The following is a 13,812-nucleotide window of genomic DNA, read 5'->3' as shown; positions in this document are numbered from 1 at the left end:
CGCTGGTAACCAGGGTAAACATCGGGTTACTAAGCGCGGCCCTGTGCTTGGTAACCCGATGTTTACCCTGGTTACCAGTGTAAAACATCGCTGGTATCGTTGCTTTTGCTTTCAAACACAACGATACACGGCGATCGGACGACCAAATAAAGTTCTGGACTTTATTCAGCGACCAGCGACATCACAGCAGGATCTTGATCGCTGCTGCATGTCAAACTAAACGATATCGCTAGCGAGGACGCTGCAACGTCACGGATCGCTAGCGATATCGTTACAAAGTCGTTTCGTGTGAAGGTACCTTGAGCAGCCTCTTCATACCTCAACACACCTGATAATCCCTGTTTTGATCAGATAGATGGGTGGACAGCAGTGTGAGCAGCCTCTTCTTCTTATCTTAGCACCCCTGGTATCTCCATTATTAATCACATGTCAGGGTGGACTGCAGTGTGAGCAGCATCTTTGTTTTCAACGCACACATGGTTTACTAATAAATCAAAATATACATTGCGATCACATCTTCCTACATATAAAGAGAGGGGGTAGAAAGGGAAGAGCTTCCTACTACACATGCCCACAGGCAGATGTCTTACTAACATTCTAGAACAGGTTTCTGTTAGTGAAACAAGGTGGCGAGCAATTTAGTGATTTGCTAATTATTTGAATTTAGGAATTTATTTAGAAGTAGGTTTCCTTTAGCTTTTTTTTCCATTCCCACTAAACTCGTATAATCCTGAAATCTAAAATGATGCAAAAAACTGCACCAATCTGCTCAAAGTAGTCACTGGTAATAAAGGCCCCAAATTATTAGGCACATTTTATTTGACTTTAACCCCTTCATTACCCAGCCTATTTTGGCCTTAATGACCTTGCCGTTTTTTGCAATTCTGACCAGTGTCCCTTTATGAGGTAATAACTCAGGAACGCTTCAACGGATCCTAGCGATTCTGAGATTGTTTTTTCTTGACATATTGGGCTTCATGTTAGTGGTAAATTTAGGTCGATAATTTCTGAGTTTATTTGTGAAAAAAACGGAAATTTGGCAAAAAGTTAGAAAATTTCGCACTTTTCACATTTTGAATTTTTATTCTGTTAAACCAGAGAGTTATGTGACACAAAAGAGTTAATAAATAACATTTCCCACATGTCTACTTTACATCAGCACAATTTTGGAAACAAATTTTTTTTTTGCTAGGAAGTTATAAGGGTTAAAATTTGACCAGTGATTTCTCATTTTTACAACAAAATTTACAAAACCATTTTTTTTAGGGACCACCTCACATTTGAAGTCAGTTTGAGGGTTCTATATGGCTGAAAATACCCAAAAGTGACACCATTCTAAAAACTGCACCCCTCAAGGTGCTCAAAACCACATTCAAGAAGTTTATTAACCCTTCAGGTGTTTCACAGCAGCAGAAGCAACATGGAAGTAAAAAATGAACATTTAACTTTTTAGTCACAAAAATGATCTTTTAGCGAAAATGTTTTTATTTTCCCAAGGGTAAAAGGAGAAACTGGACCACGAACGTTGTTGTCCAATTTGTCCTGAGTACGCTGATACCTCATATGTGGGGGTAAACCACTGTTTGGGCGCACGGCAGGGCTCGGAAGGGAAGGAGCGCCATTTGACTTTTTCAATGAAAAATTGGCTCCAATCTTTAGCGGACACCATGTCGCATTTGGAGAGCCCCCGTGTGCCTAAACATTGGAGCTCCCCCACAAGTGACCCCATTTTGGAAACTAGACCCCCCAAGGAACTTATCTAGAAGCATAGTCAGCACTTTAAACCCCCAGGTGCTTCACAAATTGATCCGTAAAAATGAAACAGTACTTTTTTTTCACAAAAAAATTATTTTAGCCTCAATTTTTTCATTTTCACATGGGCAACAGGATAAAATGGATCCTAAAATTTGTTGGGCAATTTCTCCTGAGTACGCCGATACCTCATATGTGGGGGGTAAACCACTGTTTGGGTGCATGGCAAGGCTCGGAAGGGGAGGCGTGCCATTTGACTTTTTGAATGGAAAATTAGCTCCAATCGTTAGCGGACACCATGTCGCGTTTGGAGAGCCCCTGTGTGCCTAAACATTGGAGCTCCCCTACTGGTGACCCCATTTTGGAAACTAGACCCCCCCAAGGAACTTATCTAGATGCATAGTGAGCACTTATAACCCCCAGGTGCTTCACAGAAGTTTATAACGCAGAGCCGTGAAAATAAAAAATAATTTTTCTTTCCTCAAAAATGAATTTAGCCCAGAATTTTTTATTTTCCCAAGGGTAATAGGAGAAATTGGACCCCAAATGTTGTTGTCCAGTTTGTCCTGAGTACGATGATACCCCATATGTGGGGGTAAACCACTGTTTGGGCGTACGGCAGGGCTCGGAAGGGAAGGCACGCCATTTGGCTTTTTGAATGGAAAATTAGCTCCAATCATTAGCGGACACCATGTCGCGTTTGGAGAGCCCCTGTGTGCCTAAACATTGGAGCTCCCCCACAAGTTACCCCATTTTGGAAACTAGACCTCCCATGGAACTAATCTAGATGTGTGGTGAGCACTTTGAACCCCCAAGTGCTTCACAGAAGTTTATAACGCAGAGCCATGAAAATAAAAAATAATTTTTCTTTTCTCAAAAATGATTTTTTAGCCCACAATTTTTTATTTTCCCAAGGGTAACAGGAGAAATTGGACCCCAAAAGTTGTTGTCCAGTTTCTCCCGAGTACGCTGATACCCCGTATGTGGGGGTAAACCACTGTTTTGGCACACGTCGGGGTTCGGAAGGGAAGTAGTGACGTTTTGAAATGCAGACTTTGATGGAATGCTCTGCGGGCGTCAGGTTGCGTTTGCAGAGCCCCTGATGTGCCTAAACAGTAGGAACTCCCCAAAAGTGACCCCATTTTGGAAACTAGATCCCCAAGGAACTTATCTAGATGTGTGGTGAGCACTTTGAACCCCCAAGTGCTTCACAGAAGTTTATAACGCAGAGCCGTGAAAATAATAAATGTGTTTCCTTTCCTCAAAAATATTTTTTTAGCCCAGAATTTTTTAATTTTCCCAAGGGTAACAGGAGAAATTTGACCCCAAAAGTTGTTGTCCAGTTTCTCCTGAGTACGCTGATACCCCATATGTGGGGGTAAACCACTGTTTGGGCACATGCCGGGGCTCGGAAGGGAAGTAGTGACGTTTTGGAATGCAGACTTTGATGGAATGGTCTGCGGGCATCATGTTACGTTTGCAGAGCCCCTGATGTGCCTAAACAGTAGAAACCCCCCACAAGTGACCCCATTTTGGAGACTAGACCCCAGAAGGAACTAATCTAGATGTGTGGTGAGCACGTTCAACCCCCAAGTGCTTCACAGAAGTTTACAACACAGAGCCGTGAAAATAAAAAATCATTTTACTCTTCGCCACGACAGCACCCCACTGGAGAGAGGGATCCGCCCCGCAGGAACAGGAAACCTATTGAGAAATAAAATGGGGCGGTCCGCCTCTCCTCCTCAGTTTAGGTTTCCTGTTCCTGCAGGAACGACAGGATTTCTATGAAGATAAAATACCTGGGCATGCAAGCCGCCTGTGCGGTGTCTTTTAAGAACGGCAGGGGCTGCAGTCCAGAGGCAGCGTCGGGGGAGATCCGTTTGACGGCTCCCTCCTCGCCTGACAGAAGCCCGGATGATGACCTGGTCCGGGTAGGGCCGCCGGGCATCATTTCCTAAGCAGGTGGCAATAGCAGGCGCCGGAATCCTCGCTGATCAGGTGAGGACAGCGTTCCGGAAGTGAGTCCGGGGCCCGGACTGCGCACGCGCCGACCACCACCAAGGATTTACCCGGAAGTATAGTTTGAACTTCCGGACTATCCAAGCTGCGGCCGGCGGCGGGGGGAAGGTGCGGTCCTTGCGCATGCGCAATATGGAGGACGCTTAGGCGCCATATTTAAATCAAATGAGCGCCACTATCTGGCGATGTAAGATGTCATCCCCAGGTGCCATGGACCCTGAAACAGGAGACCAAGTACCCCCTGCCAAAGATCGTCCCAGCAAAGGATCTTCAGACACCGGTCATAAGAGCGGTTCGGTGGTCAGATCCAGGACAGGATCTCGGGCTTCTGATCCGGTATTATCAGCTTCACTGGGTGAGTGTGAGTGACTCTACCTATTAAGCTAATGCTATTTCCCCTCTCTCTCTCTCCTCCCTTCCCTCCTTCTCTCAGCGCACGGGTCAGGGGAAAAAACGTGAAAAAACAAAACATAAAGAATGTGCTCTATGTAGCCAGCCCCTACCCGACTCATACCCCAAAAAACTTTGTCAAGGCTGTATAACTGAAACCACACAAGGAGCGGCAATGTCCATTACGGACTTGCGTACCATTATCAGGGAAGAATTAAGAGCTATATCCCAAGATAAACCGCATAAATCCAAACCCAAAATACCGACACCCTCGTCAAATTCAGACAGTGACCAGGTTGTGTGTTCAGACGCCTCCTTATCATCATCATCATCATCATCTTCATCGTCTGAAATTGAGGGACGTCCTTGCTTCCCGGTGGAAAGTGTGGACAATTTAGTGAAATCAATACGAGACACTATGGGGTGTGAAGAGACAAAAGGAGCACAAACCACGCAAGATATAATGTTTGCGGGTTTGGCAGAGAGAAAAAGGAGATGCTTTCCGGTCATACCGGCAGTAAAAGCGTTAATAAAAAGGGAGTGGGAAAAGCAAGATCAGAGAAGCTTTTTACCCTCATCGTCAAAACGAAAATACCCGTTTAGTGACGACGAGCTTCTCACATGGACAAAAGTCCCTAAAGTTGACGCTGCTGTAGCCTCTACCTCGAAGCAGTCAACTTTGCCTGTAGAAGATGCGGGACTGCTCTCGGATCCTCTGGATCGCAAAGCCGAGTCCTCCCTAAAAAGATCCTGGGAGGCAACTACGGGAATATTTAAGCCAGCAGTAGCAAGCACTTGCACAGCCAGATCAATGCTCATATGGATAGATCAATTGGACCAACAAATTGAGAATAAAACCCCAAGAGAGAAATTACGGGCAGCCATCCCCTTAATACGGGGTGCAGCAGCCTTTATGGCGGACGCATCCGCGGACTCCCTTCGGTTAGCGGCAAGGTCTGCAGGTCTGGTAAACAACGCAAGGCGTGCACTATGGATGAAAAGCTGGAAGGGCGATGCGCAGTCAAAATCGAAAATATGCGCCATCCCATGTGAGGGTGAGTTCCTCTTTGGCAAAACTCTAGATGACATACTAAAGAAGGCGAAAGACAGGGAAAAAAGCTTTTCCTGACTCTTCCATTCCCTTTTATAGGAGAGCCTTCAAAAGGAGACCGTTTGGCAAAAGAAAGCAAACGGATAGGTCTACAACATGGACCGCTAAAGATGAAAAGCAGAGAGGTACCATGTTCAGAAGACCCAACCCCTCAAAAGATAACAAATACTGAGGATATACCAGTTGGGGGTAGACTGAAGTTTTTCACTACTCAATGGGAAAAGATAACATCTAGCTCGTGGGTTTTAAATATCATCCGAGATGGAATTAAATTAAAATTCTCTCGTGTCCCCCACGAGTCTTATATTATAACATCTTTCAGCTCGCCTATACAGCAACAGGCGTTAGAGCTTGAAATTCAAACCCTATTATCAAAACGGGTCCTAGTCCAAGTTCCGGTGGGACAGGAGGGTAGGGGGTTCTACTCTCCCCTATTCTTAATTTCTAAGCCCGACGGTTCTTTCAGGACAATCATTAACCTTAAAAAACTCAACTTATTTATCGAAAATTATACCTTTAAAATGGAGTCCATTAGATCCACCATAAAGCTCCTCTTCCCAAATTGTATGATGGCGGGCATTGATCTAAAGGATGCTTACTATCATCTCCCTATTCATGATAGATACCAAAAATTCCTCAGAGTGGCGGTAAAAATCAACAACGAGGTTCGTCACTTCCAGTATGCGGCTCTGCCCTTCGGCCTCTCAACAGCGCCGAGGATCTTCACCAAGATAATGCTAGAGGTGATGTCCTATCTTCGCCAGAAGGAAACTTTGATTGTGCCCTATCTGGATGACTTTTTGGTAATAGGAAATTTAGTTACTCAATGTTCTGATCGTTTAGCTCATGCAATTTCCTCCCTACAGGACCTGGGCTGGATAATCAATACCGAAAAATCCAGACTCACTCCACTTTCCCGTCAAGCGTTCTTGGGGTTCCATTTAGACTCTATATCTCAAAAGTGTCTTCTACCACAGGTAAAAATTCAACTGATCAGACACAAAGTCCTAGCTGCAATAAACAAACCACGTACATCCCTAAGACAGGCCATGTCATTATTAGGGTCTCTTATCTCTTGTATACCTGCAGTAAGATGGGCTCAACACCATACTAGAACACTGCAACATCAAGTTTTACAAGAGGATAGACGGTTATTGGGTCACCTAAATACAAAAATAACCTTATCTCAAGAGGTTTTAACTTCCTTAGAGTGGTGGCTAGACTCAAACCATTTGATGAGTGGGGTTCCATGGGTAATAACACCATCTCACATCATAACCACTGACGCCAGTCCTTATGGTTGGGGCGCTCATATGGGAAATGATTACTGCCAGGGATTATGGAACATGGAGGAAAGCTGCAGCTCCTCAAACTTCAAAGAGCTAAATGCTGTAAAATACGCCTTATATCATTTCCTCCCACAGCTTCGGGGGAAAGACGTCAGAGTCCTGTCCGACAACACCACCACGGTGGCGTACCTAAACCGGCAAGGAGGTACGAGATCAGAAACTCTGATGTCTTCTGCTACAGAAATTTTAAACCTAGCAGAAAGTCATCTAACATCCCTTACTGCATTGCACATAAGAGGAGCAAGCAATCAGCAGGCGGACTTTTTAAGCCGACACACCCTGAGACAAGGAGAGTGGTGTCTAAACCAGCAAATATTTCTGGACATAATATCTCTTTGGGGCCGTCCTCAGATAGATCTTTTCGCCACAAGAAAAAACAGAAAAGTCCGGAGATTTGCTTCTCTATATCCAGCGGATCACCCGGACATTCTGGACGCTCTCCAAGCCCCTTGGCAGTTCAGTCTGGCGTACGCGTTTCCTCCGATCATATTGCTACCTCAAGTTATACGCAAAATCAGAGAAGAAGGGGCGAGAGTTGTACTGATAGCTCCATTCTGGCCCAAGAGACCATGGTTCTCATGGCTACAGACTATGTCGGTCTCAGATCCTTGGGTCCTCCCCTCAACGCCCAACCTTCTCTTCCAGGGTCCGTTTTTCCACCCTCAGGTGGACAATCTCCACCTGACGGCCTGGAACTTGAGAGGCAGATGCTAAGATCGAGAGGATTCTCGGGGGGTTTAATTGATACGCTTCTCCATAGTAGAAAACCCTCTACTACAAAAATTTATACAAGAGTATGGAGAAAATTTTTTCAATTCCATACATCTACCAACACATCAGAGATTCCGATACATTCTATCCTGGAGTTTCTTCAAAAAGGGAGAGAACTAGGTCTAACTGTAAACACCTTAAAGGTTCATGTTTCAGCACTAGGAGCCCTCTATGGCCATAACATTGCGGGGGATAGATGGGTATCCAGATTTATTACGGCCTGCGAAAGAATGAATCCAGTTAACATACCTAGAATTCCACCCTGGGATTTAAATTTAGTCTTACAAGCCCTAACAGACTCTCCATTCGAGCCAATAGACTCAATACCAATCAAATGTTTATCACTAAAAACGGCCCTCTTGGTAGCACTGACTTCAGCTAGGAGAATCAGTGACATCCAAGCACTCTCTATAGATCCACCTTTTTTGTTAACTTTTCAGGATAAGTTAATTCTTAAACCAGACCCTTCCTACCTACCCAAAGTAGCGAAAAAATTCCACAGGTCACAAGAAATAATCTTGCCCACTTTCTTCAGTAATCCCTCCACTCCTGAAGAACAAAAATATCACACTCTAGACGTTAAAAGAGTAGTGTTAAAATACATTGAAAAGACCAGCAGCTGGCGACAGAGTAGGGCTCTGTTTATTTCCTTCCAGGGAGTCAAGAAGGGTCATGGAGTAACAAAAAGCACCTTATCCCGGTGGATCAGAGAGGCTATCAGACTGGCTTACTCCGCGAGGAAAGAAATCCCTCCGGAAGGCATAACGGCACACTCCACCAGAGCGATGGCATCCTCCTGGGCAGAGAGGGGAGACGTCCCGATTTAAACTATATGTAAGGCGGCAACGTGGTCAAATCCTTCTACATTTTATAACCACTATAGGCTAGACCTATCGTCAACTTCTGACCTAGACTTTGGCAGGACTGTCCTCAGCACGGTGGTCCCCTCCCTAGGTGATGGTCTCTGAAAGATCTCCAGTGGGGTGCTGTCGTGGCGAAGAGTAAAAAGCCGGATTACTCACCGGTAATGCTCTTTTAGTGAGTCCACGACAGCACCCTCTTACATCCCTCCCTATATTAACATAATGCATATTATTGGAGTAAAATCCTTTTAATCATAAGCAAATAAGTTTAAAGAACGAAATAAATGATATTTGCCTAACACTGGCGGTCCTCCGGGTACTCTGAAATCAAAACTGAGGAGGAGAGGCGGACCGCCCCATTTTATTTCTCAATAGGTTTCCTGTTCCTGCGGGGCGGATCCCTCTCTCCAGTGGGGTGCTGTCGTGGACTCACTAAAAGAGCATTACCGGTGAGTAATCCGGCTTTTTTCTTTCCTCAAAAAAGATGTTTTAGCAAGCAATTTTTTATTTTCACAAGGGTAACAGGAGAAATTGGACCCCAATATTTGCTGCCCAGTTTGTTAGTACGCTGATACCCCATATGTGGGGGTAAACAACTGTTTGGGCGCACGTCAGGGCTCGGAAGGGAAGTGGTGACATTTGAAATGCAGACTTTGATGGAATGGTCTGCGGGCGTCACGTTGCATTTTTAGAGCCCCTGATGTGCCTAAACAGTAGAAACACCCCACAAGTGACCCCATTTTGGAAACTAGACCCACAAGGAACTTATCTAGATGTGTGGTGAGCACTTTCAACCCCCAAGTGCTTCACAGAAGTTTATAACGCAGAGCCGTGAAAATAAAAAATAATTGTTCCTTCCTCAAAAATTGTTTTAGCAAGTAATTTTTTATTTTTGCAAGGGTAACAGGAGAAATTGGACCCCAACAGTTGTTGCCCAGTTTGTCCTGAGTACGCTGGTACCCCATATGTGGGGGTAAACCACTGTTTGGGCGCACGTCGGGGCTTGGAAGGGAGGGAGCATCATTTGACTTTTTGAACGCCAGATTGGCTGGAATCAATGGTGGCGCCATGTTGCGTTTGGAGACCCCTGATGTGCCTAAACAGTGGAAACCCCTCAATTCTAACTTCAACACTAACCCCAACACACCCCTAATCCCAACTGTAGCCATAACCCTAATCACAACCCTAACCCTAACACACCCCTAACCACAACCCTAACCCCAACACACCCGTAACCCTAATCCCAACCCTAATCCTAACCCTAATCCCAACCCTAACCCTAACCACAACTGTAACCCCAACACACCCCTAACCCTATCCGTAACCCTAACCACAAGCCTAATCTTAACCCTATTTCCAACCCTAGCCCTAATTCCAACCCTAACCATAAGGCTATGTGCCCACGTTGCGGATTTGTGAGAGATTTTTCAGCACCATTTTTGAAAAATACGCAGGTAAAAGGCACTGCATTTTACCTGCAGATTTACAGCGGATTTCTAGTGTTTTTTGTGCGGATTTCATCTGTGGATTCCTATTGAGGAACAGGTGTAAAACACTGCGGAATCCGCACAAAGAATTGACATGCTGCGGAAAATACAACACAGCGTTTCCGCGCGGTATTTTCCGCACCATGGGTACAGCGAATTTGGTTTTCCATAGGTTTACATGGTACTGTAAACCTGATGGAACACTGCTACGAATTTGCAGCGGCCAATCCGCTGTGGATCCGCAGCCAAATCCACTGCAGATCCGCAGCCAAATCCGCTGCGGATCCGCAGCCAAATCCGCTGCGGATCCGCAGTCAAATCCGCTGCAGATCCGCAGCCAAATCCGCACCGTGTGCACATAGCCTAATTCTAACCCTAACCCTAGTTCTAACCCTAATTCTAGCCGAAACCCTAACCCTAAGGCCAGGTTCACACTGCGCTAGCAGCAGCCCGTTCAGCACATATGTTAACGGGCTGCTGCTAGCGCAAGTGGCGACGTTTGCATCGCGCTAGCGCAGATAGAGCATCTGCTAGCTCTATCTGCGCTAGCAGTGACGGACCCGGAAACGCTGCAGTCCGCCTCTCTGGGTCCATCACTCAATGACGGCACATCCCTAGCGCACAGCCATTTTGGGCGTGCGCTTGTGATGCGTCCGACATTGCTGTCAATGGCGGCTGTAACGGACTACGTTATACCGCGTTTATGCCGCGGTGTAACGTAGTCTGTCAAACGGACTGCTTAGGCGCAGTGTGAACTAACCCAACCCTAACCCTAGTGGGGCAAAGAAAAAAATAATAATTCTTTATTTTATTTTTGTCCCTACCTATGGGGGTGATAAAGGGGGGGGTTATTTATTTTTTTTTATTTTGATCGCTGTGATAGAACCTATTACAGCGATCAAAATGTATCTGTAACGAATCTGCCGGCCGGCAGATTCGGCGGGCGCACTGCGCATGCGCCCGCCATTTTGGAAGATGGCGGCGCCCATCGAACAGACGGACCGACACCGGGAGGGACACAGGTCGGTAAGTATGAAGGGGGGGGGGGGGGTGATCGGAAAGCGGGGGGGGGGGGTGATCGGAAAGCGGGGGGGGGGAGCGGACAGCGTGGGGAGCGCACAGCAGGACGGAGAGGAGCGGGGGGCGCTATATGACAGGACGGAGGACCGGAGGGGAGGAGATCGGTGGGGGGGGGCTGATCACGATCTCCAGCCATGGCTGATGCTATTGCAGCATCAGCCATGGCTGGATTGTAATATTTCACCAATTTTCAGAAATATTACTATCGCTCTGATTGAAAGTGAAAGTGAAACGTCACTTTCAACAGCCAATCAGAGCGATCGTAGCCACGGGGGGGCGAAGCCACCCCCCCCTGGGCTAAAGTACCACTCCCCCTGTCCCTGCAGGCCGGGTGAAATTGTAGTTAACCCTTTCACCCGGCCTGCAGTAGCGCGATCCGGCCATGACGCATATGCTGCGTCACAGGTCGGATTGGCACAGGTTTTCATGACGCATACGCTGCGTCAAAGGTCGGGAAGGGGTTAATGCAATTCCATTTAATGGAACCTTCCTTATTATATGCAGTCTTATTTGAGACAGGATCATATAAAGAAGAAGCTAGGCAGAATAATATAAAGCTTTTTTGTAGTATATTCGGTATAACGTGTGTTTTATTTAGTTAAATCCCTGGGTCGTCCTACTCAGTGATTAACAGACAGTCTTCCCTGTATGACTATATGCAGAGATAGCGGTCAGTCACTGAGTGTGACTGCCACAGAGATTTTCATTAATAAAATGCAAGTTTTGCTGAAACTGTTCTCAGAAAAATGTATATCAATCTTATCAGCTCCTGCTCTATAACCATCTCCTTGCAGATCTGGTACCATTTTCATCTTCTCTGGCTGTATTCTCATATCTGTTTTTCAGACTGTGTGGACAATGCTTTCTGGACCCCTCCCACAGATTTCCCGACACAAACGCAACAGCCTCCTATTTAACTGTGAGGCTGATTAGTTAGGGATAGGAAACCCACAGGTCATCCAGAAATCGCAGTGTGTGTATGGACCATGAGACAAGGTCATGTGAATTCAACCCGAGCCCAGCATATAAAACTATCTTAATAAGTCGCCCCTAAAATCTCAGAAAACTTTATAACAAATCTGTTCCACAGAATAAGTCTATGTAGGTCCCTGAAAGTTGAATAAAGTGATACCTTCATATCTGCAATCTGATGTTTTATTAAAGAGAAATCCACATTTTTCTTATCTGTAAACGAGGTTTTACGATCTATGGGCTGGTGATAGATCTCACTGAGAATCTGCCTCCAGAGCTTATTTTAAATGAAAGGGGCTTTACCAGTGTGATGTGTAATGACCGCTCTCTGCTCTCCTGAGCTACATGTCTCACACTGGTAACACCGCCATTTCATTACAAATAAGTTCTGGAGGCAGAGTCTCACAGAGATCTAAGTTGGGCCTATGTTACTGAACACCTAATGTGCATTTCTCTAGAATAGTACATTGGATCACTAATATCAAGGTATCATTTTATTCGTCTTTATGACCTGCATCACTACATAGACTGCTTAGGAGGCTTGGCCCTTCTGACAGATTCTCCCTTTAACATATTAGGCTGTGGATAATATTTGTTTGCACACAAAATGATACAATGCTTTGTTTTGCAGTGACTTGACCACAGATGGGATGCTGGCAACCAGTTCCAATGGGTCACAGTACAGCAGCTCCAGGGTGGAGACACCTGTCTCTTATGTTGGAGAGGAGGAAGATGAGGACGATGATGACTTTGAGAATGATGATGATGACTGATGTGAAATGTGTTCAGTAGAAAAAAAAAAAGCTAAAAGAACTTTGTTTTGTGTGTTTCTTTTTCCTCTTGTTTAACATCACTGCTGAGAAAAAAAAAATTGCTAAGGCAACTTATTGTAACAAAGCAAAGGTTTTTCTAATCTAGGTGATTTTTCCTATTTCCATTTTTGTGCAGTGACTGTTTGAATACATTTATTTTTATTCTAAATGTTTTTTTTTCTGCCCCTTAATATTACATCATTTCATCACTGATGTATTGTCTCTTGAGATACAGAATAAAATGTCCTGCTTATGTGGAAAGAAATGAAACACAATGTTCAGATTTGGCGTTTACTCAGTTCAATAATGAGGGGTAAGGTATGGTTTTATGAAATCATGCAACTTCCCAAGACACTTTTTTTTTTTCAATTTGCATATGAAATTCACATAATTTAAACTATAGCCATTTTTATGCTTCCTATTGTATATGTTTTGGAGGAAAATGACATACATTTTCTGGCAAAGGATTCTTCTGCAATGCTGGAGCAGCCGTGTGAAAAGTCCAGAAGGTTGCTATATACAGTATATAATTATAAATATTGCTTATAGTATAATTTGCCTGAATTCTTCCAGGTAAACTTTTAGATTTTTTTGTTATCTATATATATATAGTTTACATAATTATCATTTTAATGTGTTCTGAAGCAAATGTTTTGTATTTGTTTCCTAAACATGCATTCTAATCTATTATAATGTTAAAATTACAGCGTTTTTAAGCTTTTTTTTTTTTTTTTCTTCGCCCCTTGCCCTTCTGGATTTGTGAATCGTGTTTAGCAGTTCATATTTTATATGATGAATTTCAAGGCAAGCTGTGGTAGTTTCAGATAAATTCATGAAATGGTTGACTGCACAAATGCTTTCAGCTGCCTGCTGAAATACAATAATCTTTTTATTGGAACATAAATACTTATGTAATTTTATTAACTATACAGAGACTTATAAATGATTTGTTTAACTTGGCACTGTTAGTTTTATTAATAAAAAAGTGCATGGGCATTAAAAGTTGCTTTTTAATTTCAAAGAAATTTGTTAAAAAAAAGTCTGAAACTTGCTTAAAGAGAACCTGTCATCAGGATTATTCATGTTAAACCAAAGGTACAGGCATAATGGTGCATTCATACTCATTTAATAGGTAGCTTCAATGTAGAAATCTGCAGCCTTGTTTTTCTTAAATCCTCAGAAGTTTTGGATTCCTAAACTCTACGT

The 13,812-nt window shown here is 44.3% G+C and overlaps 1 protein-coding gene across 2 annotated transcripts in view; it reads left to right on the top strand.

Moving 5' to 3' along the window:
* TFDP1 (transcription factor Dp-1) overlaps nucleotides 1-13,566 on the top strand; it is a 129,202-nt gene extending 115,636 nt beyond the window's left edge. For both annotated transcript variants that reach the window (XM_077296940.1, XM_077296941.1), the window contains exon 12: nucleotides 12,426-13,566. In XM_077296940.1, the coding sequence (XP_077153055.1) occupies nucleotides 12,426-12,567 (142 nt within the window). In that variant the 3' untranslated portion in view covers nucleotides 12,568-13,566. The remainder of the gene's footprint in view (nucleotides 1-12,425) is intronic.
* Nucleotides 13,567-13,812: the final 246 nt, after the last annotated feature.

Source organism: Ranitomeya variabilis, chromosome 3 (genome assembly GCF_051348905.1).
Source record: "Ranitomeya variabilis isolate aRanVar5 chromosome 3, aRanVar5.hap1, whole genome shotgun sequence".
Taxonomy (NCBI): Eukaryota; Metazoa; Chordata; class Amphibia; order Anura; family Dendrobatidae; genus Ranitomeya; species Ranitomeya variabilis.
This window is presented reverse-complemented; position numbering and strand designations above follow the sequence as displayed.